Source organism: Sinohyriopsis cumingii, chromosome 3 (genome assembly GCF_028554795.1).
Source record: "Sinohyriopsis cumingii isolate HCF-2022 chromosome 3, ASM2855479v2, whole genome shotgun sequence".
Classification (NCBI taxonomy): Eukaryota; Metazoa; Mollusca; class Bivalvia; order Unionida; family Unionidae; genus Sinohyriopsis; species Sinohyriopsis cumingii.
In genome coordinates, this window is record NC_142963.1 from 111319357 (window position 1) to 111346661 (window position 27305).

Here is a 27305-nt window from a genome sequence, read left to right on the forward strand (position 1 = left end):
CAAATCTGTCGTTTTAAATTAAATCATTCTTAAGTGAAAATCGGTCTTCTTTACATTACTTAATTGCCTTTCTATTCCCTCCTTTCTTTTACTAAACTGTCGATCGATTTCAATACACAACTAAAGCGGGATGGGTCTTGTGCTGGACAACACAACTGCCTAGTAATTGGTAGAAAAGTAAATGAGCACGAAAATGGTCGATTAATTGTAACAAAAGAAACACATTTGTATGGTTGTTGATATTTTCATGCGAAATGCACCGCTATCTCAGCTAATTCATAGCAGTGTGTCCACACGTTCGCTTTCAACGTAGAGATTACTTTGATTAAGAACGGAGTATTTCCGAGTCAAGAATATGCCGAACATAGTTATCGGCCAACGTCGCAAGTCAGAAAGCTGCGAAGTGTTAACATCAAAGGCAAATAATGCTTGATTTTTCATTGTCAACATAATAACTAGACCAAAAACAAGTTAGACTAAAAAAGAACTAGAGCAAATCGTATTACATTCTTGTTTATAATTTCATTAGCAATTTTTAGGAGCAATTTGTCGAATGTCTGATACGGCAATTTTTGTTTCATTACTTTCTGGAGAATCTTCGACAACACAAAGGACGAGTTTAAGAGTTCTGTTTTTCCTTTCTTTTATCCTCTCACACTCCCATCAATTGCATTCAACCAGTTTCATGATATACTCTAATCGAGAGAATGAAATTTGGGTAAAATGATTACGCAAGCAGTGTTTCCAACAGACGGCGCTTCCTTAAAATTGGGTCTAAGCAGCACTGTGCAGACACAAAAACAACAACATGCATTATGTTATCTTTAAAATGAAAATGAAATATTAAATTAAACTAAAACTTACCAGGATCGCATTCAACATCACTGTGTAAAGAAAAAAGACAATGCAGGAGGTGCGATATGTATGTATGTATGTATGTATGTATGTATATATATATATATATATATATATATATATATATATATATATATATATATATATATATATATATATATATATATATATATATGTGTGTGTGTGTGTGTGTGTGTGTGTGTGTGTGTGTAATCAGCCAACGAAACCCGTTTTCCAATTGGATGCAAATGCCTTGTTTTCTCATCACAATTAGTTCATAATATTGACCCACACACTTTCCCGATTCACGGGCCCTACTCTTTCCCTATGGCTGTACAGAAAGTCTGATTCACGGGCCCTACTCTTTCCCTATGGCTGTACAGAAAGTCTGATTCACGGGCCTTACTCTTTCCCTATGGCTGTACAGAAAGTCTGATTCACGGGCCCTACTCTTTCCCTATGGCTGTACAGAAAGTCTGATTCACGGGCCCTACTCTTTCCCTATGGCTGTACAGAAAGTCTGATTCACGGGCCCTACTCTTTCCCTATGGCTGTACAGAAAGTCTGATTCACTTGCCTTACTCTTTCCCTATGGCTGTACAGAAAGTCTGATTCACGGGCCCTACTCTTTCCCTATGGCTGTACAGAAAGTCTGATTCACTGGCCCTACTCTTTCAGTTTGTGTATAGGTTACTAGCATAGCAGAAATCAGCACAAATAAGCTAATCAGAACAATTTTAATTTCGACAGCGTTTGTTATATGAAGAAGACCCAAAACAACAGCCTCAAATATTCCGACTTACTTTTTAAAAATTATAATGAGGTCTTCATCGATTGTACAATTGCTTTAAATATTTTACAGCTGCTTGAAATACCAATGTTTTCCTGTTACAACATTATAACTCTCGATGTATATTTTCGAACCGGCAGAAAAGTTTGCAATTAGATTTTGATTACTTCACATAAAATCGACTAAATACTGATGAAATTAACATCTACGAGATTGAAATATATGAAAAAGATACAGATAAATTAAGAAAAAGGCATTTATTGAAAACAATTTAAAATCGTCTCGAGAAATTATAAAGTACACAATTGTAAAAGATTCAAACAAAAATATCTTCAATGACAACAACGTTTCGAGAGATACAAAGGGGCCGAGCTTCAACGTTCTTACTAGTCACTCGCCTGGCATGGATTGCACAAAGTCACCCGAGAGTTTCGTTGAACAAGACCTTTTCCGCTGTCCTTGGCACAGGTTTCAGATTGATATGCAATGAAATCCGATATGGGTCAGGTGATCCCAGCTACATTAAATATTACGTTGTCTTCATTTGAATGGCTGGTCAAGCGCTGACCTAAAATATCATTGACTTGAGCATTAACTCTGCAGGACAAAAATTTAGGATGTGCTTAAAGACTGCATTAAACAAACGATCATATAAAATCCAGTTTAACAGAGCACAAAACAAATGCATCGTTATTATATTACATTGATTGGAAAAGTTGTATCATCTCTTGCGGTACAAGATGTCAGCAAATCTAACAAGAACGGTAGCGTTGAGTGTATAGTACTTTGTTGGTATTATATATCCACAAGACAACAGCTCTTTCCTGATCAACGCACTGTACTTACTATGCTTGTATAATATATCCTTAAAGAATAAACATTTGTTTAACTTAATACTGGGACTACTTTATATTGCGTAAAAGAGTTAATATTAGGTAAAGCAATATACATATACGTATTATAGGGAGTCTGTTAATCAGAATCAACAATTTGCATGTGACATCGTAGGATATGGAATCCAAAGACAGTCTGAAAGTTCCAACTGGTAGGTAGTCTGGGATGTGTTTGAGCATTGTCGGAATGTTCTAGATTTGTTACTGTATGAATTATAAAGCCATGGAATTTTTTAAAAAATTATTCGTATTCATGTAACGCCAAACAGTAGTACCAGGTTTCCGAATGAGGATGATACGGAATCAGAAAATGCTTGTAACCGGTACAGAAATCACTGTTAGATTGTCGGAAAACGCTTCCAATTTATTAGGATGTCCATGTTAGATTGTACCCCAAACGGCATAGGACTTAACTGCTATATGGAGTTTATTATCAAGACATACACTTACTATCGAATGGTTTCCTGGGGCAGTGGGTGCACAAACGAAACTCCACTTTAACAGCATAATAATGAGTATTTATAAATGAGTTTTTTCACAGATTTCTGAATATTCTACATTGCAGAGCCAGCGAGACACATAAAAGTCATAACTATCTGTAACAGTTCCCTGGGCTGGGGAACTGGATAGGAATAAATCCACCCTACTTCGCCATGTCCCCCCTCTCTCTTTTGATTTAACAAATTCCGGCTAAGAGTATTTCCTCTTAATGTCTTCTCGGCATTTTTGTCTTTCAAGGCGAGTCTCCATTGTTCTGCACGTGCGCCTTTCTTTGTAAAAGTCGGCTTTGTAGTTACAACACTTTATGAAATATTTACTGTACGACACTGCACATTTACTGATTTTGTAAAATAATGTGTTGGCGTTATTGTCCAAACCATCTTGTTTCTCCGTAAAATCCACCTTGACTTTGTGAATGTGGTTCATTTTTCTGGCGAGGAACTGCGTATCCGCTGTACAAGACAAGCGTTTGCGTGCAGCTTTTTCTCCAATCTTGCAACATCCTGTGTGTGTTGGATCGAATGACTCCTCTTGAACCCTCTCCTCCTCTTTCTGGGGACTGGCAGGTTCAATTTTAGCTTTGTGGTAGTAGTAAGGCACAACAGCGTCCACTGAAACAAACCGAAACAAAGAAAAGTATAAATCGGTTGAGTAAAATATAAAAGCATAAAATGTATTTGCAACTGAAACGTACCTTGTTCTAAAAAAAACTTTAAAAAAGCTTGTTTATGAGCATTCACGTGAAAAAGGTAACCCTACTCTCTCCTCTAGTTTTCAACAAATTAATGTTGACGGCCCCTTGGTCTTATCGGTCGCTTAATACTGCAATTGTATACAGAAGCACCGATATGGTTTTTTGAAGAAGAAAATTTAAGACCAAAGCACTACCAGAGACATGGCTGAGTAACCACGGGATCCAATCAGTAATGATAAACAATCCATACATGGAAAATATACTGGGTATACAAATCCTGTAAATCAGCCACCCCTAAGTTTTAAGTCACAAGGGTACAAATTTCGTTAAAAATGAACAATTGTTGTGAACATGTAAACGAACCATCTGCGTATAACCATCAATGAGTGTCAAAATGCTCGTAGCTGTAAGTGGAGTAATTGGTATGCAGTCATGCTGAAACTAATTCAAGTCCTACCTGTAAAGTATAAGTAGCAAAGGGCCATAACTTGGTAAACTAATAGCCTTCTATGCCTGAAAATATAATGCGGTCAGCAATATATGTTTTTGATAATGGGTGTAAAATTTCACAGCTCAGTACAAGTATATGACCCGACGATGCGGAGCTAATAACTTGTTTCCTAAAGCCATAACTAATACCTACCAACATATCAAGTTTTCAAAACTTATTTAAAAATGCTGAAATGTTAGATGTCAGATGAGCACAATTTTTCTTTCGATCGAGCTACGTATTGCTGCACTTGTGCTTTACTGAAAACCTCACGTCGATACGACCATCAAGTAAGGACAAGTAAAAGGATTTTTCAAAATGGCCACAAAGGTAGCCATTTTGGTGTATATACCTGCATCATTTTAACATTGCAAGAAATATACTGCAAGAAATAAATCGTCTTAACTGTTAGTAATGTCATTTGTTTAAAAGTGAGTCTGATGAGATGCGTGAGATTTTCGAAGTTCATATTAACATAATTCTCTTTTATACATACACCGTGAAATCTTAAGTAAAAACCCCATTTTTATATCATCATTCATTCATGAAGGGTATTGATAACAGGATTTTAAAGACGACCACTTTCGATCAACACTATTTTTATTTAGGACAAATTAGATATCATAGAACGTCTTAGTGACAACTTCATGTCCACAGGACCATCGGATCAGGGCAAGTAGCCATATCAAGCTTTTAAAGATGGATACCCTAATGACCTCATTTTAGGTTTGATAAGCACCATTTTCACTTAAGATCAACAAGATTCCATAAGAAACCTTTTGGCGATAACCTCATGTCAACAACACTATCAATTCTGCAAAATTCGCTATAACAATGTTTTCAAGATGGCCACCAAGGTTATATTGTAGCGTTTTCAGGTTGGTTAGCTCCGCTCTGAAGCAGATATTCGTCAACAAGTGGAACAAACTCAACATCAGTGTTAACATCCACGGTCAGATGATCCAGCATAACGATCTATAAAATCCGCATCAGTGTCATCACGCATTATCATGAAGGTACCTCTGCTATCTTTACATCCAAATATTGTTTCGTCGCAGCCTCATAAACATCGATGTAATGTTTAATGAATTCCACCTACAACCTGGCGTCTCGGATTTTCCCGATTTCATTAATTTCAGCCCGGTTTGTCGCGATGGCGTGTTGCGGCTTCAAAACAGTATCATTGATATCGACGTAGGACGTTTGTAGTATTCCAGATTTGTCTTGAAAAATCACAAACTCGTTTGGCTTGATGCCTACAACAACCAAGCTAACTAACTCACTCAGCTCATCTTTGTTTGCAAACCTTGCATAACTGTCAACGCCGCGTCAGGTCGATGCGCTCGCACGATTGTAAATGTTAACAGCCATTTCGTATAATATCAATTGTAGTTTCTAAATGACAAAAGAAGTTCTTTGCGACGTCGGCCATACAGCGAATACACGCAGTGCTGTAACAACAAGATGCATGTATATTGGGCCATCTATCTGAGTTGGACAACATGTATGCTACTTAGGTATTCTTTTTTTGGCCGCATAGAGATGAGTTTCGTTTGAGTTAGCCACACCGGAATGTTTCCGGTCAGGTTTATTTGTGAAGACCTCACCGTGAACCCACGCCCATTTCTTATTGCGCTCATTATTTGTTCATGCTGGTTGTCGATAATACCAACCGTAACTTTGTGATATGGCATTATTTTAAATTATGGCGTTCAATTAGGAATTTGAGAAAACAGCTATGAGTTTATTATGGGCGAACTGATGACCCTCACTCGGCCACTGCGCCCTCCAACAACAGAGTATTGTCTGAGAGAATGCAATGCATCTGTAACTTGCAGCGACATCAGTAGTAATAAAAAGAACTTGCATCAAGGTACATGTCAGTCACTGATTAAATTGTTCCGTTTGTTTCAACGAAAAGTAATAAATCGGCTACAACGTCGCGAAGTCTTTCTGTGAAATCTGTAGACACGTGTGAATGTTTTGGTCCGGAACCATGTACGACAACAGCTTGTGCTACGGTAGTGTTTTGTTAAGTCAAACAAAAATTTCTTCCGAAAGGATCTGATAACCATTTAACCGTAGATAAACTCCATACTCTCTTAACTTGTCAATTATCATCATATTAGTAAAATGTCCGACATTCCATAAACATGTATATAGGAATACTAATACTTTGCTGGGCCGTTATTTCACGATAACTGCTCAAAATCACCTTCTTACGAGTCTGTGGTGAGCGCAAGAAACAATACCGTTGACAAGCAACCAGAGTTTATGAAGAATATCTAACGCGTTTCTGCAGTCATTGACGTTGAACATCTTAATTTAATATTTTAATGACGATTTCAGGCTTTGTTGCCGCGACAGAATCAAAACTGGAACTTTTGGTTGTCGAGTCACTAATCGTCGCAGGAGGCCCCTGGTAGTCGAGTGGTCTAAGGCGATCAGATCAATGTCATTGCGTGAGATCGAGTTTCGATTCTAACAATATGGGTACTTGAAATATCTTGCCAGTAGCTTCCTGTGAGTCGTTGGTTCATCCCGGGTTCTTCCTCTACTAAATGTATATTGGCCGCCATGTACAGCTTATCATGTGCTGAAAATGGCGTTAAACCAACAAACCAAACCAACTAATCGTCGCAATCATCTCCAATCGATTGAAACACGTTGCGAAGTGATCCGCAGAGGTGCTGTTGATGCGGTCAACAACTCACATTGTAAATAGTTTAGCAATGGATGCAGCGCGAATAGCCCATACAGCAAGAGCTCCCGTGCACAATCCCTGGAAAATAATCCCGATGGCAGTTCCGCAATACGCACGAGTCTCACACGTTTGCCTATGATTGTCATGTTATTAAATAGCATGTCGATCTCAAAAGACAAACGAGTTATTTTCTCTCAAAGCTCCCAAACGACCGCGATCGGATATTATGTCAATTATAATAAACACGCAGCAACGCCAGCGCGATCTCGAGTGTGTGTGATTTCCGAGCGATGATTATCAGTGAAATCCACGTAGAATTCTGGCTTTATTGATGAGATCTGCAACGACAAACTGTTTCACGACACTGATTTCATAAAGAATGGAAAAAGCCTCATAATTCATCATCGATGCCATATACATTATCTTTGTTTTAAATGAGTTCGTGTATTAATGAACTGTTTCAGGTCCCATACTATTGTCAGTGAGCAACCACTGATAGATGTGACCTCATGAACCGACCCCACAAGTGTTTCCAACCTATCCATGATTTCATAAACCTGTTGCGGGTCACGTGTGGGAAACTAATCCAGGAAGGCCTTATACATGCGTCTGCCTAGGACTTTAAAGATCTTCTTGCAGCCTATCAACGTTTTTCACAACATGGGTTGTACTTTCACCTTTTAAGCTGTGGAAGACCTCCCTAAGTCTTGAAATTTAATATCTGCCTTGGGGCCTGGATGGATGTTTGCTCCGGGATCAGGTTCAGGTTTGAGTTCAGGTTTAGGCAGGGGTTGGGATTCGAGTGAGGGTCCATGTTTGGGTTCGAATTCGGTTCAGGTAAACGTTCGAGTTTATGGGGGAAAAAAAAGTCGTCTTGAAATGTGGCGATAAGGGGTGAACATCTCTGTTGTGTAGGTAGAAGAGACGGAATACTTTCCTTATTTATAATGTTCTTTCACAATCGTTTTCCATAGCGGAGAAGTGATGTAATATTCATGTTCCCTGTGCAGGAAAAGAGAGGAACGTATCGTCTAATTTCTTATTTCAGGAAGAGACTGGACGTACGATGATTTCGTTAAGACTTCTATCTCTCAGCGGATGACAAAAATAGGTAAAAATGAATTATATTTGTATTAATCGCGATAATAGTGCTAAGAGAGAAAAGGACACCATACTAGGTTTAGAAAACTTTGCTCCCGCCACCCGATTATGCAAAGTTTCAAGCCATGATTCATATCGAGTCGATTAGCAATCCCTTGGAATGTCTGGTATGCGATAGTTGATAAATGTATGACATCCTCATTCTATTGATAAGTAGTGTCACAGTGATAAGAAACTAAATCACCAGCATGCATGTTCTTGCTGTACCGTGTCATCTTCGGCCTCTGCAAATTAGCTGAACTATTTTTTAATACGTATTCAGCTAGTATGTACAGTTGTTGCTAGGGCACTCTTTCCAATGCTTTTGTGTATAGCGTTCCTTGCACAAGGATAAGTATTTGAATAATTTTAGCGCAATAAAAAAAGGACACCAGCCCGAGAACTTTGAAGCGATTAAGATCGCTTCATCCATAATTGAGTTCGTATCAGCATTATTTGCATAAATTCAAATTGATAGATTTCAGCTTAGTAGTTTCTGACAAAAAGTCAATTAAAGTCTGTTGTATACGTTTAGCAGCGGCAGCCATATTTGATGGTGGAGTGAAGTCATTTACACAAACGTGAAAGCGTTACAAATTTATACTAAGATGTTTTTTTTAGGAGAATGGGCAGGTGCAATAACTCCAATGAATCATGTCATTGAACGCTGGTAATCAACCTCGTTAAAGGTCTTATCAATATAAGCTGCATTTCAATTTTGGAAGAAATTCAACTATTCAGATTAACATTGTGTTAGGGAAACCGAAGCTACAAGGACTGGTAATCAGGGGCCACAACTCCATTTAATGATGTGTAAATCTAGGAAACTATCGTTTCATTATGGAAAACAATGTTATGTGGACAGGACGACATCGGATTAGGATGAAGTATGTTTCTTTAACGAAAGGAATAAAACTATTCTAATACTGATAAAAGTGTTTAAATGGTTCATGTTTTTTTTTCTCAAACTAATAATCATCCTTCGGTACTCCCAGCTTCAATCGCATTCCAGCCAAATGACATGTTAGAAAACACGTCCATTTGCTTGTGTGAAAATCTGAATATATCAGAAAAAGGACATCAGAGGAGATAATGTCAGACTAAAGAAACATGACTTTAATTTGTAGAAAAGCCTTGATATTGGCCGCCATGTGCTTGAGATATTTTTGAAAATGTGACTTCTCGCTCCGATGTTAGTTGACCTCGGAACACGTTATTTATTAAATAAGACTGAGACCCCAAAAACACATATAAATGGAGGCGTCTTACATTGTAAGACTAGCCTAATCCACAGAGACTCGTATCGTTGCTTGTCATTTTCACGTAAAATGACAGACCCTGAACCCCATATCGCTGGCTCTCAGAAAATCATTCCCACCACCTAAATAACAAGGAACCTGTAAAGGGAGGAGGCAAATTGTTATCAACAATACGAACCCACAACTATGGTTTAATCCATTAGTGTTTCGGATGCACTCGCTACATGTAAAACACGTGTATGATCTATATATACGAGACGCACTTAGTGTGTGATATTCCTTACTTGTAGACGCTTGCATAACCAGGATATAAAGTAAGATTGATACTCGCGGTATAATGGAATCAGTTGCTCAAGTCCATGTTGGGAGCAGGGTGACAGAGTTAATGGCGTATGGGTGTTCTCTTCATAAATAAACAATACAAAAGCTGTGACTGGTGCATTATGTAAGAGTAATAGTTTATGTCAGGCTTCAAACAAAATAGACTCTCTGGTTACATGTGAGATTATATTAATTAACGCCTAGATCATATTTTATATTTTTGTGAATTTTTAAAAACGAGATAAATATATAGAAACTATATAAGTTGTGACTGGATAACTCTTTTCCCAATCAAGTTTCAGCATCGGTTGCTCTCTTGGTGCTGTCCTGGTCAAATTAACAACCAAGCTTACCTCGTTATGGCAGTGCGTGGAGAAACAAATGGGTGCCTTGAAACCTATAAATTTTGTTACGTGGTATGGACAAACAACGCGTTTAATTACACAAAAAGACTGAACAGTCTTCCACGGTGAATCTCCATTCTTTGTACGATTCACCGATACGTTGGCCTATGAAACTGAAAGCGTTTATAAGACAGGTGTTCATATTTTTTTGCATGCTTTTTGCAAATTAGCTACTTATCCGGGATCATTCTGTTTTAGTGCTGTTTTTCTAACCTCATTATACGGAAATGTATACATTCATCGTCCGCATTTACCCAAAACCCACCAAACAATATTCAAAGTACAGAGTTTATGGGCCAGAATTGTGAAAAATAAGCCGATAAAAAGTAAAATGATACCTTGTTTACTTCAAGGCTCGGAATTTTTTCGCCTTTATTACAATCAGTGCTAACAGTTCAGCAACGTATAAAAGCTGTACCAAGTCTCTCCACCTTGGATAGAGGAGTACACGCGGTTCCCTTTACAAAATGACAGAGATAACGAAAGAAAAAGAAAAAAAAACAGAGTCTTTCTTTGTAAGTACGAATCCCCTTGTCAACAGTGCACATTTATAGGATCCGACAATATACATGTTGATATGAATTAAAATATGAGTCACTTACTCCTGAAGATTAGGTCACATTGATCTAGTGTCTTAGTATGGCTGAGTCACTCTATATAAGTTGCATCCACGTGCCAATTTTATTGAGTGTTGGTGAAAACAGGTGTGATTATTGGTGAAGTGAATTGATAGCCGAAAATATAAGAGCCATTGAAGCGCGAGATTAGGGCACAGTGACCTATATTTAAATTAGAAGGATTACTAATACAGATATGAAGCAATTAGTAATGAGGCTATGTGAAATAGAGACTAAGATAGTGGGGTTTAATGAATGGATAGTTGATAATACACAAGTCATTCCAGGGTCACTTTAATGTGTTTTCCATGTGATTTATTTACTTTTCTTTAAATGTATCTATATACTAAATTTAATAAGTATTGGTAGAAAAGGGTCAAATGTATTGCTCGTGTAAAATGACTCTGAATCGTGCAAAATTGATCGCTCTACTAGTTACTTTCTAGAGATACATCCACACACCAGTCTTTATGAGTTTCGGTGAAATATAGTTCAATATATTTAGGGTGTATCATCAAGATAGCTGAAGATAATACAATACCTCAAGTATGAAAAATGGATCACACTGATCTAGTTTTATACGGTGTAGTTGATATCCTTGAGGTGCAATGACATACTAATGTTGACGAGTATAGGTAAAATATGGTCCAATATATTGAGGGTGTAAGGAACGAATAACTAAAAATACAAAAGTTACTCAGACGTGAACATTGGGTCACACTGAGTATTGTTTGGTATGGCTGAGTCACACTCGTTGAGGCGTAACCACATACTACATTTCCTGAATTTAGGTCAAAGAGAATCAAATATATTTTTGGTGTAGTAAACTGCACAATGAAAATAGGAAGGTCAGTCAAGCGTGAAAATTAGATCATATTAACCTTGATTTGGTATGAATGAGTTACACTATTTGAAATGCACATATGCGCCATTTTTCACGAGTGTAGGTGAAACAGGGTCCGATATATTATGGGTGTAAGAAACGAATATAAACATAATTCAAACATGACAATTAGGTCACAACGAACTACTTTTAAATAGAACGACTGCTAATCTTGGTATGCATCCACAATGCAATTTTTATGAGACAAGGTGAAACTGGAACTAAGATTTTGAGTTTGTAAAGAAACAATATCTGAAAATACAAACGTCACTTTAGCGAGACAAATTACCGTATGGTGATGTAATTTTGATGTAACAGTGCTAATGTTGCCAACATGCATCTATATACCAAATTTCATAAGTGTGGGTGAAATATGTTTCACAATATTGAGGGTATAACGAACGTATGAACGCACGAACTAAACAGCAACGCGCTATATTCGCTCCAAACTTCGTTTGGGAGAGTATAAAAGCGTGCATATGATGCTGAGTTGGATTCAGTTACGGATTTTACGCTTTTAACAAATATAAAAAGGCATATAAAGAATATGACAAACCTTTGAGGTCTGGGTTAACCTTCACAACTGCTGGGTATTTAGTGAAATGGCAATCAAAATTGTTTCTCAGACAGACTTAGATGCTTCGATACAAGTTTCAGTGTTAGATCACCATTGCGAGGGTGCAAATATAGATTAGTATATGGATATTTATAAGATTCAATTAAACATTTGGAAAGTCAAATGTAAGCAGTCGGAACAAATTTTGAAATCACCAAGTCGGTTACATCTCAGTCAATTATGTTTTAGTCAGAATTGATAAAACACGGCATACATCCTCGACGAATAATGTACACGCAGTTGGAGGAATGTGGATATTTCTGGATCCGCCAATATCTTGATAAAAATAAGTGTTATACACAGATAACACACGTAACAAAAATACAAAACCTATAGTCATCCGGGTTTGGTTTGTATTGATTGAGCACAAAGTGTTGGGACCGCTCCGGTGGCCTAGTGGTTAGAGCGTCCGCCTCGGAAGCGGGAGGTCGTAGGTTCAATCCCCGGCCGAGTCATACCAAAGACTAACAAAAATGGTACAATCAGCTGCCTCGCTTGGCGCTCAGCATTAAGAGGCTAGTGTTAGGACTGGTCGGCCTGGTGCCAGGATAATGTGACTGGGTGGGACATCATGCTACATGTCTGCGGCATGATGCCCCAGTGCTAGACATCACTATAAACTGTCACACTGCAGACATCGTAGCGATATGACGGAAAAATTGTTAAAGCTACGTTAAAAATCCAAATCACACACACACACACACACACACACACACACACAGGGTGTTGGGATATACATTTGTTTATTAAGATATTTCAAGAAAACGTTAAACATTGTGTGATGAAAAAAAAAAACACAGCAAAGTTTCTTCTAACTCTTCCCACCCCATTTTTGATATTTGGGCATATATGTTAGTGTGGGGTCAGAGACGATTGCCTATGATTTAATTTCTGAGAAATTGCGTCTACTATAATTGTTATGTCTTAATGCGCTGACACGCGTGACAAAATTAAGGTGTTGATGAAATTTGACTTGGTACTCGCCATTTGCATTGTTAATATAATGACTAAACAAATCTCGCAACAACATGTCTAAAACATCAAGGTTCTATATTCACGTGATATCATCAATAAACCCCATTCCCATCTTGTTGTACAAACATTCTAAAATATTAAATGAAAGTTACATACTGCTGTAAAGGAACGAAGGACCATGGTTCTCAACATATTTATTCCAAAAACAACGACCAGAAACATGTCGCTGTCGCAGCAACCTGGACAAAGAAAGGTTCATCAAGCAAATAGCACGTCACTGCGTTAGTCACGTAATCAAAAAAAAAAAAATGTCGTTAACACGTGCTATATTCTTGATAAATCTGACTTTCTCAAAGTAGCTAAGACAGCTATGAGGCGCCTTAGCGGACAAAAGCTGGTCCGATCAGAACATTGTGTTGAAATTTTAAGGTCATATGTCCATAATTCCAATTTCACATGTTGTATAAAAAATGCTTGTCCTTAAAGTTCCATTTTCTAGATCGAGATTTTAGATTGTATCTGTTGAATTAAACAGTAGTGGTTGAAAGTTATTTTTTCTATGTCGAGGCTTTAGATTGCGTCGTTTGAATGTCCCGGCCGGGGTTGAAATTTCAATGTCATACTTCGAGAATTTCTTATTTACGTATTGGTTCGAAGAGTGTATGTTGAATGTTCCATTTCATATGTTGAGTATTTAGATTTCATCTGTCGAATTACAAACCGCTGGTTGAAAATTCGATGTCCAGTGTCGAGTGTTTAGATTGTATGTCCTGAATTACACGGCGGTTGTTGAAATTTCAATGTCATATGTCGAGAGTTTCAATTTAACATGTTGAATCATCTTGATTGTGATGAAAGTTCCATTTGGTATACTGAGTTTTTATATCGTATCTGTTGAATTACAAAGCGGTGGTTGGACATTTTATTGTGCTTGTCAGAATTACTATTTTTATATCGTAAAATGTTGTGTTGGTGTTAAAAGTAACATTACACAATGTCCACTTTAACAATTAAAAATAATATCGAGTATTAGGATACATCATTCGTGTATTCAATTATGAGGCGCCATTACATTTTATGCATTTACAGTTTGAAAGTTACCATTAGCAGGTCGAGAATTACTATGAATTTTTTCGCTAGAGGTCGCTCTCGTAAACTGACCGCGTCATTTTTAATCCAGGAGGCTGCTTCTCGTTGCTGTGAAGTGATGAAATCTAAACACTCGCCATCTGAAATGGAACTTTCATCACAAACATTTACATTCAACGTGTGAATTAGGGATTCTCGACATATTATATTGAAATTTCAACCACCGCTTTGTAATATGCACTGCAAAACGTCGACATAGGAAATAGAACTTTAAACCACCACTGTATAATTTCAACAAATACAATCTAAAATCTCGATCTATACAATGGAACTTTAAGGACATGCAATTTGATCCCACACGTGATACTGGATGTCTCGAGATACGACATCGAAATTTCAACTGCAACGTTCTCTTTGGGCCAGCTTTTGTCTGCTATGGCGCCTCATAGACAGCGACAGGTATCTAGTCGTTATTCTCAGAATAAATATTTTGAGAATTATGTGTGCTTTAGTTCTTTTACAACAAGGATTCATTTAATATTTTCGAAAAAACATTGGTGTAAATTGTCACATATGAATAAGAGCAGATACCCTGCAGAATGCTGCAAAAATACTTAAATTATCAACGAACGTGTTACATGGGCATCACAAGTGAGATATGTATTGTTTAGCTATGGTTTAGACTTTGTATGGATATTGCAAAATGTTGGGAATGAGTATTGGTAACAGCATTCTCTCACACAGTAAAGGATTGTACTAGTCAAAACTGGCATGATAAAATCACTTCATCGTCAAAAAGTAAATTTTGGCATTATCATAATTATAACACATTATTAAATGTTGAGAAGTATCTATCAAAAGGATTATCTATTTATGTCCGTAAAGTTCTTTATAGATTCAGATGTTCTAGTAATATACTTTGTATAAAGATTGGTATACATGCTGGTGTTACTACTTCATATCGTGTGTGTAATATTTGTTATCGCACTAATATGGCGTTCGTAGAAGATGAATATCATGCATTTTTCATTTGTAAACATTATCAAGGTCTAAGTGGAAAGTATTTTGATAAATCTCGGTCTCTAAAACAATTGTATAGTTTTACGACAACACAAAATCCTTATGTTAATCACCTAGATGCATTATTTTTTTTATACCATATGCTGCGTCGACAAGAAAATACAAACAATAATTAATATCAATACAATATATATATATGTGCTCATCAGGTGATGCATTTTGTCTTTGTTTATATTATTGTATTATGGGTCAGTGGCCTAGATTACAAATTAAAACTCTTGAATCTTGAAAACAAATAGTGTTGGGAAGATCCTGTTTTAGTTCCAACACTACGTAGTCAATATGGTGTCAGAAGTGGGATATACCTAAGACAGTGAATCATCAGCACTAATTAGATATACTGGAACTGAAAATCATTCTCACAAAGGAACAATGTGATCTATACTGTGGGGCCTCAGACATATTTTCTTCGTTCGGCTTAAGGGATGACGGCAAAAGGAAACAAAACGTTGTTTAGAGAGAAATTCGAAGGATATTTATTCACGAAAAGAAATATTATTTTCGAAATAAAGTCAAATTTAACCAGCAGTGGAAAGAGGAATCTGAATCCATGATGCATTTGTTACGTCGTTACACTGTCAAGCATAATACTGCAACTTTAGAATTCTTAAAGATAATTTGATTCGAGCTATTGTTCTTTTGGGTTTAACACCATTTTTCAGCGAATGATAGGCGGCTATACATTACTGGTGGAAAAAGATCTCGGGCAAGCACCCGTAAGAACCACTAACCCAAGCGAAGTTAATGGCAAGCTTTTTTCACATACCCACATTGGCAAAGAGCCCGAGACTTTAACCCACGCGGACAGAGGACGGATGACCGCGATCGATAAAACTCTGCCACACGGGGCCCTTGCTTTGAGATAGAATTGTTGTTAGACTGAAAGAAATGCACTGGGCAGAAAAAGCTCCAACTTGACACCAAACTTAGCTTAGAAAAGACAATCAGCTTATCTAGACAAAGTGAGGCCGAGAATAAAAATCATCATCTCGTCCATTGAGAGATGCACGTGAATTCAAATTTGAATGATGATATAATCAAATCAAAAAGAAGGTACCATACTAATATATTTAACATCCACAGAAAGGTTGTTGTTGTTGTTGTGGGGTTTAACGCCATTTTGCAGCACATGATAGGCTATATATGGCGGCCAGTAAGAACCACCGACCCACGAGAAGCTGCTGGCAAGCTTTCTCACATACCCACATTGGCTGAATCTTAGACTCGAACCGCCGCAGACAGAGGTGAGATGGCAGTGATCCGTAAGGAAGAGCGCTTTAGACCACTCGGCCACTCGGGGCCCCTCCACAGAAAGGTAGTTTTGCTTAGAATAAACCAGTTCCAGTCAACTATGGAGAAGAGGCAAATTGAAGTACAGTTTTGATAACATGCGCACGTAGATGTGAAACATTTATGGAAAACAATCCTCACAGCAGAGAAAAATGTCCCACAAGAAAGACAACATGCAATAAATGTTCAAAGATGGAGCACTTCATACTGATGTGCACAACTAAAAAATATGTTTCGGAGGTAGAGGATCCCAATAATCCTGTACCTTATGGATTTCCCGGCTGGATTGATCCTAAAGCGAGACCCTGGATATCCAATGACAGTTCAGGGACAGGAATATGCTAGGAAAATTGACACCAGTGTAGATGTTACTGTCATTTCAGAGGACTTACTCAGAATACTTTAGATAGTTAAACTTATGGCAGCAGACAAAATTTTGTTTGTACAAGAACAAAAGGACCAATGTCCTAGGTAATTGTCACTTGAAAGTGAACAAGAGAAGCACGCATATAGATTCACAGACTATACCGTTTGTTTGTAACCCACTAAAGAGTTTAAAAACGAAAGGCTCCATAGATATTATAAAAAATCACAAAACGTAGTCATTTAATTTATTGATTAATTATTTCTAACCTGACTGTCGCCAGGTCAGTCTCATACAGTGTCGACTTGTCGTTTCGACTCAAGTGGGAGTTTCTTTAGCAACACGGTCCACTATATTTGCATGGACGAGTCTCTGTTTTCAAGCAACAAAGGTGGTGGTGTTCACCGTCTTTTTCGACCAACAAGTAGGCCTCCGTTTTTTTTTTCTGACAGAAAAAAAACGGAGACCTATTTGTTGGTCTGTCGTCTTTGACAAGCTCAATAATTCCGTAAATTTTGGAGTTACATCTCTTTGAAAACATGTATACATGATTTCCTCCATATTTGTTCAATTTACATTAGAAATATTAAAATGTATGGTTGCAAATACTGGACACAGACGAAGTAGACTATTCTAGAAAACGGAAAAGGACAGTAAGCAGTCTGTCTGGTTGTTTACATCGGGTGCTTCCCTTTATTCTGAAGTGTCAATAAGTCGACAGGGTTAGGGACCACTTTGTAACAAATCAGGTTAGATATTATAAATCAACGAATGAAATTAGTAAGATTTGTGTATTTTTATATCCTTGACGCTTTTCATTTTTAAAAAGGGTGGGTGAGGGGCACAAACAAACGGGAAGGTGTACTATAGGAAGCATATGTAATTAAAGCTATATAGCAATCGTTTTGGCGAAAATGCGCATCAGAGGAGCTGATAATCGTCATTAGGGTTGATGAGTTCACCAAATACAGGCAATAAATATAGAAAAATGTACTTCAAAATATTCAGTGGATTGGAGAAAACTGGCTGGGAATACAAGATAAAATTTAAAACTGGTGCAGTTCCATTTGCAGTCAGCGTATCTAGGAAGGTGCCTATTTCATTAATGAGTAAAGTAATCGAAATAACAAAAAAGACATTAGTCGTCATTTTCGTCTGGATCACCCAAAGGAATGGTTTGCAGATATAGGTGTTGTGCCAAAAGGCAATGGCAATGTTCCTATCTGCATAGATCTCACCAAGCCAAATGAATCGGTAATGCACGAAAATCACCCGATACCTAGTGAAGATCAGACCTTAGCTCACTTAACTGGTGCGAAGGTTTCCAAAGCTAAATGATAACGCCGGGTTGTGGAAAATTGTGCTTTCATCTGTCTTTGGCGATTTATCCACTTTCATTACGCGCTTTGGTCGTTTTTGTTTAATAGACTATCATTTGAAATTTCGTCTAATCCTGAATTTTGTCGGAGGTAGTATGTCAAATGGGTGATATTCTAGTGGTAGTTCAAGATGAATAGCCGGAAATATCTGTATTTTAATGGATTTTAAGCTTCGCATAGAAACTGACTATAAACCCATCGTTCCTTTGTTGAGTTCAAAGAATCTAGAGGATTTATCTCTCAGAATCCAAAAGATTTCGAACGAGGTTAACGCTTTTCTCTTTACAATACACCATTATCCTGGGGGGAAAAAAAATCTTAAAACTGCTGATGGACTTTCATATGCTCCAACCTCTCATGTTGTACACGTTGACACTGAACTTGAAAATGAAGCTAGGGCATTTGTCGATCAGGTTCTGTCCGATATACCTGCCTCTAGTTAAAGGTTACATAAGATTAGGCATGCGCAGATTAGAGATGCTTAGATTGCGGTGTATGAAAACCCAGGTTGGCCTCACAAGTTTCAGCTGAAAAAGAATCTGCAACCATAACGGTCACTATGTAGTGATTTCGCAGCTGAAGACTGATAGTTGATGAAGTGTTGTCTATTGGTTACTGCATCAATGATGCAGTCTGAAATACTTGATCGACTACATGTAGATCACAAAGGGATTTCAAAGTCTTGAGAATTTGCCAAGTTGACGGTTTGATGAATGGGGCCGTCAAAACAGCTTGAAGCTGAGGTCAAAGGCTGTGAAACATGCGCAGTGTACATTCTTGCTCGTGCTGAGTCATTAATACATTCTAATATTCCGTATAGACCATGGCAATAATTCTGTACATGTTTATTTGAGGTAAAAGGTAAGAAGCGTTTGCTTGTTGTGGATTAATTGTCAATGTTTATTGAGCTACAATAGCTCTCTGCCACAAGCGCTGCAGCTGTAATCAATTACTTCGAATCTAATTTTGCTAGACATGGGATTCCTGAAATTCCTATATCTGAGAATTACCTGTTTACTTCTACTGCGTTTGCAAACTTTGCGGAAACTTACGGGTTTGAGTACAAAACCAGTAGTACAATACCCCCCCCCCCTTAAGTAACAATCTGGCTCTGTTACACTTTTGTGCAGCATAGTTAAATACTGGCTACAGCTCAACATAACTCATAATGGGTTGTAAATTAGGACTACCGTACTGAGCCCAAGATTAAATTTAACTCCAGGTTGGTCTTACTCAGAAAGGGTTCCAAATTTTGAGAATCGTGCAGAGTAAACAGAGACGTGTTTATAGTCGTTTCCGCGCTCACGAAATGCCAAATTAGATCGTGGTTATAACATTTTTGTTAGGGATATGCAAAAGACATGTGTGGTTATGTCAAAGGCATCGTCTCCACGATCATACTTTATGAATACCTCTCAGCGAGATCTGCGCAGAAGCAGGCCACTTTTTGTTCAGTTACTTTCAAGTAGGTCTCAAGAGTGCAGGAAAATAAAACCTTGCATCCGACATATGATGAAGCCACGAATAGTTAGACGACAACACAGAACAGTGATGAATCTTCAGTAAGTACACATGAAAAGCAGTCTGTCAAAATGCAATTAATTGTTTTCAGAGACACCAAAAACATGTACTAATCGTGGTTATAGGACAAGATGAAATTGGCTTGTTATCATACCAAAAAGTCTTGACTTGTAAATGGTAATCTCGTAAGATAAAGCTTAGATGTTTTATTAGATTTCTTTAATGCTGAAAAACGATTTCATATCAACAATAACACGGACAACACATACATGCATACATATAGTACATTCAGATTTCTTTACGTCACATAATTATTGTCTCAAAGGGTTAGATGTAGTATCAGTTAATAAGAGACAGCCATGTGCCGCTGACGTTTGAGACAGATACAGGTTGACAGCCTTAAAGGCAGTGAGGTCCAATGTCAGTCTAATCAGAATCCAATTAGTTACAGAATGTTTGTGATGTACATAATTTATTTTATACTTCTCCACATTTAAGTTCATTTGGTGATGTGCCTTCAGGACACACGGTACTAATTGTATGGAAAAATGGGAACTAGCTTGGATGGGTGAACATAACATAATATATATGGGTTTGAGTGACCAGGATTGGTGATAATGTAAGTTGTTTTGTAGGAAAAAGAATCTTTTGAGAGCTTTTCCTAGTTGTAACTGAAAAAAATAGAGACAATGTTTTCTTGTTGGAATTAATTTCAGTCCTTTAACAGTCTAGAACATGGAACACTCATTACTGAAAGTAGCACCTGACCCTTTGGTGCGGAACTGAAAGTACGTGATTCAAACATATGCAGGTCCAGAAAATGTCGCGGCTCGTATCTTTTTCTCTGCACAGAAGTTGTCATCGATATTTCATCTATACTGATAGGTATAGGTTTGATTATGAGCACTCAGGAATTTTAAGTTATTGAATTTTTAATATGATGGCGTTTGCATAGGTTTACTTTGGAAATTGAATTAGTACCGTGAGTCTTTCGTTTAGTTGATACGTTTGAACGTATATAATAAAAGTGTGTACCACAACTAAAAATTATGTACATTCTGAATATACCGTGATACGTAATACTGTATATCGCAGTTATATTAGGGACCAATAATTTAATTTCTGAGGTAGAGCCCGTGACCTTTTAAAAATAAAAAAAAATCCATCTGTCAGTAGCTGTAACAAATATCTTGCTTTGATTTATAGCAAAATAACACCATATTATATGTCTCGTATTATTTGAAGAAAAAAATAATTACCTTAAGATAAAAGCAAACAAAATATATCAACTTAGAATAAAACCGCATGACCCCCTCCCGCAAAAAACCCGAAGGAAATAAATGGTCAGTACTTTATAGTAGATGAATTTGTTACGTATATGTTAATTGTAGTACAAGTTGTAATCTAAAAAGCAATAAGTAAAGTGAGATGACTAACCTAACACAATAACTGACATCCTGTGAAAGACTTGCGCTGACGTTAGAGAGCTTGTTGATACAAAAAGGGAAGAGTTGATACTACATTTTCTTGCTGCACTATTTATACAATAGACAGTCAATTTTTTAGTACGATGCCAACATCCGGGCAAGATATTTATCAGAGAGATCCAGTAAAAGTAAAACACACTTGCTCATCAAATTGGGAATATATTCTAGTGAAAACGTTGGGATGATTCGGAGTTTTACAACGAATTACATTTTACTTGACCTATTAACATGCGCTTGCAAATTACTATTTTAAAAAAATACATTTTCGTGGGTTTTAAAAAAAATATTTCTTTTTTGAAAACGTTGGATTTGGTCCGAATATAGTTCACAACATCACATTTGGTCACCGTGTTGGCATACAAGACACATGTCAAACACTTGATTAAAGAATCATACATGGAATTATGGTGTAACATTCCAAATTAATTTGTGACAAATGCAATTGCTTGTAAAAAAAAAAAATTGATTTATTTGTCATGAAATATGAAAACATGCTGTTAATATCAAGAAAACCACAACTCAGGAATTCCGTACATTCATTAACGAAGGAAAACTACCGACGTACCGATACAGTGAAAAAGTACCATAGTAGGTACCACCGGAAAAGAAAATCCTCGGTAAACCGGTATAATGTTAATACGCGCACCTTTAATAAAAGTGGTGTAAAGCATATCTTGTCTGTTCCTACACACTCACACAACAAATAAAGTATTAGGCTCGTAATACCAGGATCGCAAGTTCATCACCCGGCCAGGAGAATCAGGGTCACCAGCCTCAATGTGTCCTTGGAAAAGGCGCTTGCCTCCTATATCCTTGGTATGTTAGAGCAAATAATATGTTGACAGTACTGTCAAAACCAATCAACAACATCAAATGCGTAAATCTCACCCATATAAAGTTGATACATATTCGGAGCTTAGGGGCCGTCCATTAAGTACGTACTCATGGAGGTTGTTTTTTTTATAACCCAAATGCATACGCTTGCGTGGGGGGGGGGTCTACTGATAATGTACTTACGCATAGGAAACGAGGGTGGGTGGGGGTGAAACAGTGATAATAATTTGTCAAATACGTAACCTGTTCGACCGGGTTCAGTCGGCATCTTTTAATTTTAGCCGCCACTAGACAAATTGTTTAAAGTTACGCATCTTATTTCTTTGATGCATCCAGACATTCAACGTCGGTGGACAATCTGTTTATTAAACACGTTACTATTATTAATCCTTTATGGTTTCTGCGTGGATTAAATATAGGCCGTTGTATATGATTCGGGGGTGGGGGTGGTGTGAGTGCGTCAAGCGTACGTACGCAGGTGGGGGTGTACAAAGTACGCATGTGTACAGGGAGGGGGGAGGGGTCAAGATTTGCCAGATTTTTGCGTACGTACTAAATGGATGGCCCTTAGTGGAATTATTATCATCGTCCCCATCATCTACATATGCTATCGTAAACTAAAGATTAGTTATTTACGACCGACATAGATTCTCTACAACTATCTGTGTGTGTGTGTGTGTGTGTGTGTGTGTGTGTGTGCGCGCGCGCGCGTGTGTGTGGTTTGGATTTTTAACGTAGCTTTACACAATTTTCAGCCATTGCGTGGTAGTGTGGCAGTTTATAGTAATGTCTAGCACTTGGGCATCAAGCCGCAGCCATATAGCATTATGTCCCACCCAATCACATTCTCCTGAGAGACACCAGGCCGACCAGTCCTAACATTAACCTCTTAATGCCGAGCTCCAAGCGAGGCAGCATTAAGTACCATGTTTATGTCTTTGGTATGACTCGGTCGGGGTTCGAACCCGCGACCTCCCGCATTCGAGGCGGACGCTCTAACCACCGGAGCGGTTACAAATATCTAGACAACCACATTTGTGCTGGAAATTATGCCGTATCTTTTGACGATCAGATCCAGCTCACTTCTCTATTCCTTAGCACGAATGCGGAGTAAGTATACTCGCATAAATGGATGTGGTTGTCTAGATATTTGTACAACCACATCAGTGTAGACGAGTATACTTATTCCGATTCGTTCTAAGGAATAGAGAAGTGAGCTGGATGTGATCTTGAAAAGACGTGGCATAATTTCTAGCACAAATGAACTGGCTACATCAACATGTAGTGGGAAAATGCCATTGCAATACATACCTTAAATTTTCAGTACGATTAGCAAGTTCAAGTAAGTAGAGTCACGTGTTATACCTATTAACAAGAACAGCGTTACCAACATGTAGAATACCGATTTGTTCCTCTTTGTGCATTAGCGTAATAATAAATTTTATAAAAAAAACTGCACCTCTTCATAAATTTCAGTTCCTAGTGCATTTGAAACCAACTCAAACAGGATGACCTAATTGGTTTAAATGGAGATTCATCCCACAATACCTTCAAAACCATAAAAGTGAATTGTGCCTGGGAAACTAACTTTAATGCAAATTAACCAAAGCGTGAGATGTTTAACCATATCGACCTTCCTTCGATTTATACAAGCACCAATATTAGCAACCTATGATTATATTTTGCTGATATTAATGATTTTCGTGATAAAGTTGTTTGCCTCTCCTCATGGACGCCCGTCCTTGCCTCTCCTGTTAGCAGTGCTGGAGAGTCTGAGCAGCCGTATACAATTAGTTGTAAAAAAGCTAACCATACACCTTTAAGGCAATGCACCGTACTTTTAAGAGATAAACGAGATTTGGTTTAGCTTGTTTTATTCTTTAATAATAATAGTGACAAACACTTGCATTCAAAATGATAATCCTGTCAGGAAATTCTAATAATGAGACACATAATTATGCTTTGTTTAGGGAGGGGCGCAAACATGTAGTCAGGCGTGGCCCTAGGATGTGCGAGGTCCAAGGCAGCATGTGGCGCCCAAGGCAGCAAAAGCGATGAGCGGGGCCCCCAAGCAAAAGAATTGTATTGCAGAGTTGATTTTCTGAAAGCGCGGGGCCCAAGGCTGTTGTCTCGTTCACCTTGCCCTAGGGCCGGGCCTGCATGTGATGGTAAGCTATTCAGTTTTATGGATGTAGGCCAAAACATGTTTATAGCCCCCCACCCCACCCCATGTCTATGTGTGATCGCCCATGCATGGAAGTATCCAAACTTAAGATATGTCGTTTGGCCAGTTTTAGGTCAGACCTAACTTGTTTACTTTGGTTTGGTATTTTGCGACACAGACGAAGGTTACTTAGTGCAAAGGCAAATGAAGTAAGGTACATTGCTCAAGGACAAACTACTGTAGCCGACTTTGGCTGATATGATGGTAGAGCTCGAACCCGCACCCTTTCCAGACGCTTGTCTGGCAGACTAACCATTGAGACACCGCGGCTCCCTGACTTGTTCAAGTATCATATCTGGCGTAAATCTCTAGGGTATGGATAGACGACCTGAGCTGGATTAATGGCGAAAAATTCATGATGGATTGCACAGATAAAAGCAGAAAAGTGAAAATGGATGATCATACTGCCTATGCATTTGACAGCTTGCTTTATAAACGGAAGAAAACTCACTTTCTCTCGAATAAAAAAAAAATACCTGCCATAAAAAGGCTGGCAAAATATTGTTTTTTTCTTCCCGGTAGGCGATTTCTGCTTCTTACGCTTTGTTTTTGAAATGGACAGTAATAGTCAAATAATAAAATCATTTCTAACACGGGAGGGGGGAGGCAAAATCCTGTTCAGTATGCTGCGTAGAAAGCTGTACAAAACATACAAAAGGTGCTCGTGTCGCTATCACACGCATATTTCTGATATCTACCATATATGTTATGCTGTGTGCAGTCTGAAAGTAATTAATTACATTCAAGCTCACTCATCTAGAACAGAATGCTACTAAAACATAACATACCGGTGGAATTACTTATAAAACCTAACTCTTCTTACCCAACCACATTTAAACGAGAGCAGGAACGAATTAAAAGAGGGAATTCAACTCTCTGACCTCGCACAACCTCAAGGACTTTGACCGATTAACCGGAATCGTGTGATCTGTTCAAAGCTCATCCTCTATTCACACCGAACACGTGACAAAATTGCATGTTGTACGTATCCCGACAATCGAACGGAGAGAGAGAGAGAGAGAGCATATATGTGGAATTTTTGCATATTTTTTTCTTTTTTTTTTTTTACTCTTGTTTCACCCGAATTCTCATTGAAAGCGCATACAGAGACAGACGGATGAACCAGAACAAAAGTGTTAAGGCTGTTTGGCTGTTTAACTTAGAAATAACTGTATATAAACTGCGGGTGGTAAAATTGAATCTTTTGATTTGGATTTTTATTTTATTTTCTTGCACAACATATATTCAGACCTCATCGTTAAATTACCACAGAGGTCGTCCAAATTCGACCGGTATTTTCATTTCCAACATTATTTAATTAATTTTATTAGAAAACGATCTTTATTACATTTGAGATTTACGGATTTGTATTAATTTCTTGAAAAGAGAGTAATTCCTTACTGGACATTTTTTTCTTATTTCTTCTGAAAGTTGACTGTAATAATAGAATTGTGTATCCAGCATGCAAAATGTAATCAATACAGTGTGCGCGATAATATTGGAATGTCTGCATTAGATGATTGATGAGAAAGGTCGACTGTAGCAGGAGGAAAGTTTAGCTCGCACTTAGGTTACGAAGATGACAGTGTACTCGAAAAAGACCTATTTTTAATATTTAAAAATTGCTTCAATAGTATCCACTCTGTATCAGCTCCGCTTAAGTTTGCGAGCCTGTTAACTTGCGATTTGCTATCCAATATCGGATATTATCCCTACAACGACCAGCATGGCGGATACGTATGTGTATTAAGAGCTCAATAAAATAGTTCCAAAATATTTCGCCCCATTACATTATTTTGTGGTGATGACTTTCTAAGATCAATGTAATATAGTTCTTGATTGTAATTATATGTAAAACATAAAATTTCCAATGTTGGATCACTTCCGTTGTCAAATCTTCGGTTACGGAAGAGCTTTTGCACCAGTTTGACCTTGTTAAGGAAAAATAAAGGCGGAAAATTAATTTGTAAGTAGCAAAAAGCTATTTCGCTCAAGGACAACCTAGTTACGGTGACCCACATGCACTGTACAAAAAGCATCGTCGCTCTCTGACAGCCTATAGTTAGTGAGATCCATATATAATGTAAGATCACGCAAATTTGTAGTAATCAAATTTCATTGTCTGAGAGTAACAAAAATTATTCATGTAGATAAAACTTTGCGAGTTCACTGTTTAAGTTAACGCTCAATTTACTATGCTCGATCATGTGATTCATTCCATTTTGTGACTCGTTACCAAACAAGGGGTGGGGTGGGGAGGGTGGAAACTAGAAACGACCTAGTACTTCTGATTTGTGTGGGTACGATAGTTCTGCGTAAAAGACACTAAAAATGTAAAGCTGAACGAATGTAGTCACAACCGCTGAAAGTTGAAAAAGTGCGGTGCTAGAAGTATCGAAAATGTGGGCTGAAACGATTTACTATTATCAACATTAAGTAACTAATGTACTGTTTTCGTGAATCTCAACCGATTTTCAAGTGTGGAGCTGTCACATACGACTCTTTTTTCCATTGTGAAATATGCAACGTTTTAATTTTGAACCAATATATATTTTGCACATTGTTTTGCTCTGTAACCACGGTTCGGAAGATTTAAAAAAAAAAAGCGTCTGTATCACCGTTTGAACGAAGAAAAATGCATATAAAATCATGAATCTTTCCATGATAAAAGTTGATAATTACCTGCCTGTCTGACGTAACACAGGGAAACCAATGTCAACAGAATGATTCTTTCTGGCTCCATACTCAGTGTAAGAATTCTTGTTGTACGTGTAGATTATTCACATAGGATCAGTTGTTTTCTACTTCAAGTTAGGCGAGAGAAGTTATTTTTATACGCATGTACATACCTCAGCCCATATGCACGACATGCGTACCGGGAGTCCAAAACGACTG

General features: G+C 37.7%; 1 protein-coding gene across 2 annotated transcripts; it reads right to left on the reverse strand.

Annotated features, from left to right (window-relative positions):
• Nucleotides 1–1887: 1887 nt before the first annotated feature.
• LOC149803582 (uncharacterized) lies at nucleotides 1888–27258 on the reverse strand. Of its 2 annotated transcripts, none has more exons than XM_089953326.1 (2): nucleotides 27093–27258; nucleotides 1888–3650 (listed from the first exon to the last, which is right to left on the reverse strand). In XM_089953326.1, the coding sequence occupies exons 1-2, from the start codon at nucleotides 27151–27153 to the stop codon at nucleotides 3229–3231; spliced, it is 483 nt and encodes a 160-aa protein (XP_089809452.1). In that variant the 5' UTR covers nucleotides 27154–27258; the 3' UTR covers nucleotides 1888–3228. The 2 variants fall into 2 exon arrangements, with proteins under 2 accessions (XP_089809452.1, XP_089809453.1); XM_089953327.1 differs by lacking the exon at nucleotides 27093–27258 and adding an exon at nucleotides 25234–25258.
• Between the last annotated feature and the right edge of the window lie 47 nt (nucleotides 27259–27305).

Bases quoted from the DNA above. Each gene is read 5' to 3' on its own strand.
- LOC149803582 (XM_089953326.1), bottom strand. From the start codon at position 27,153: ATGGAGCCAGAAAGAATCATTCTGTTGACATTGGTTTCCCTGTGTTAC. The intron at 3,651-27,092 runs GTAATTATCAAC...GGTTTGTTTCAG, and splicing joins GTGTTACGTCAGACAGGCAG to TGGACGCTGTTGTGCCTTAC.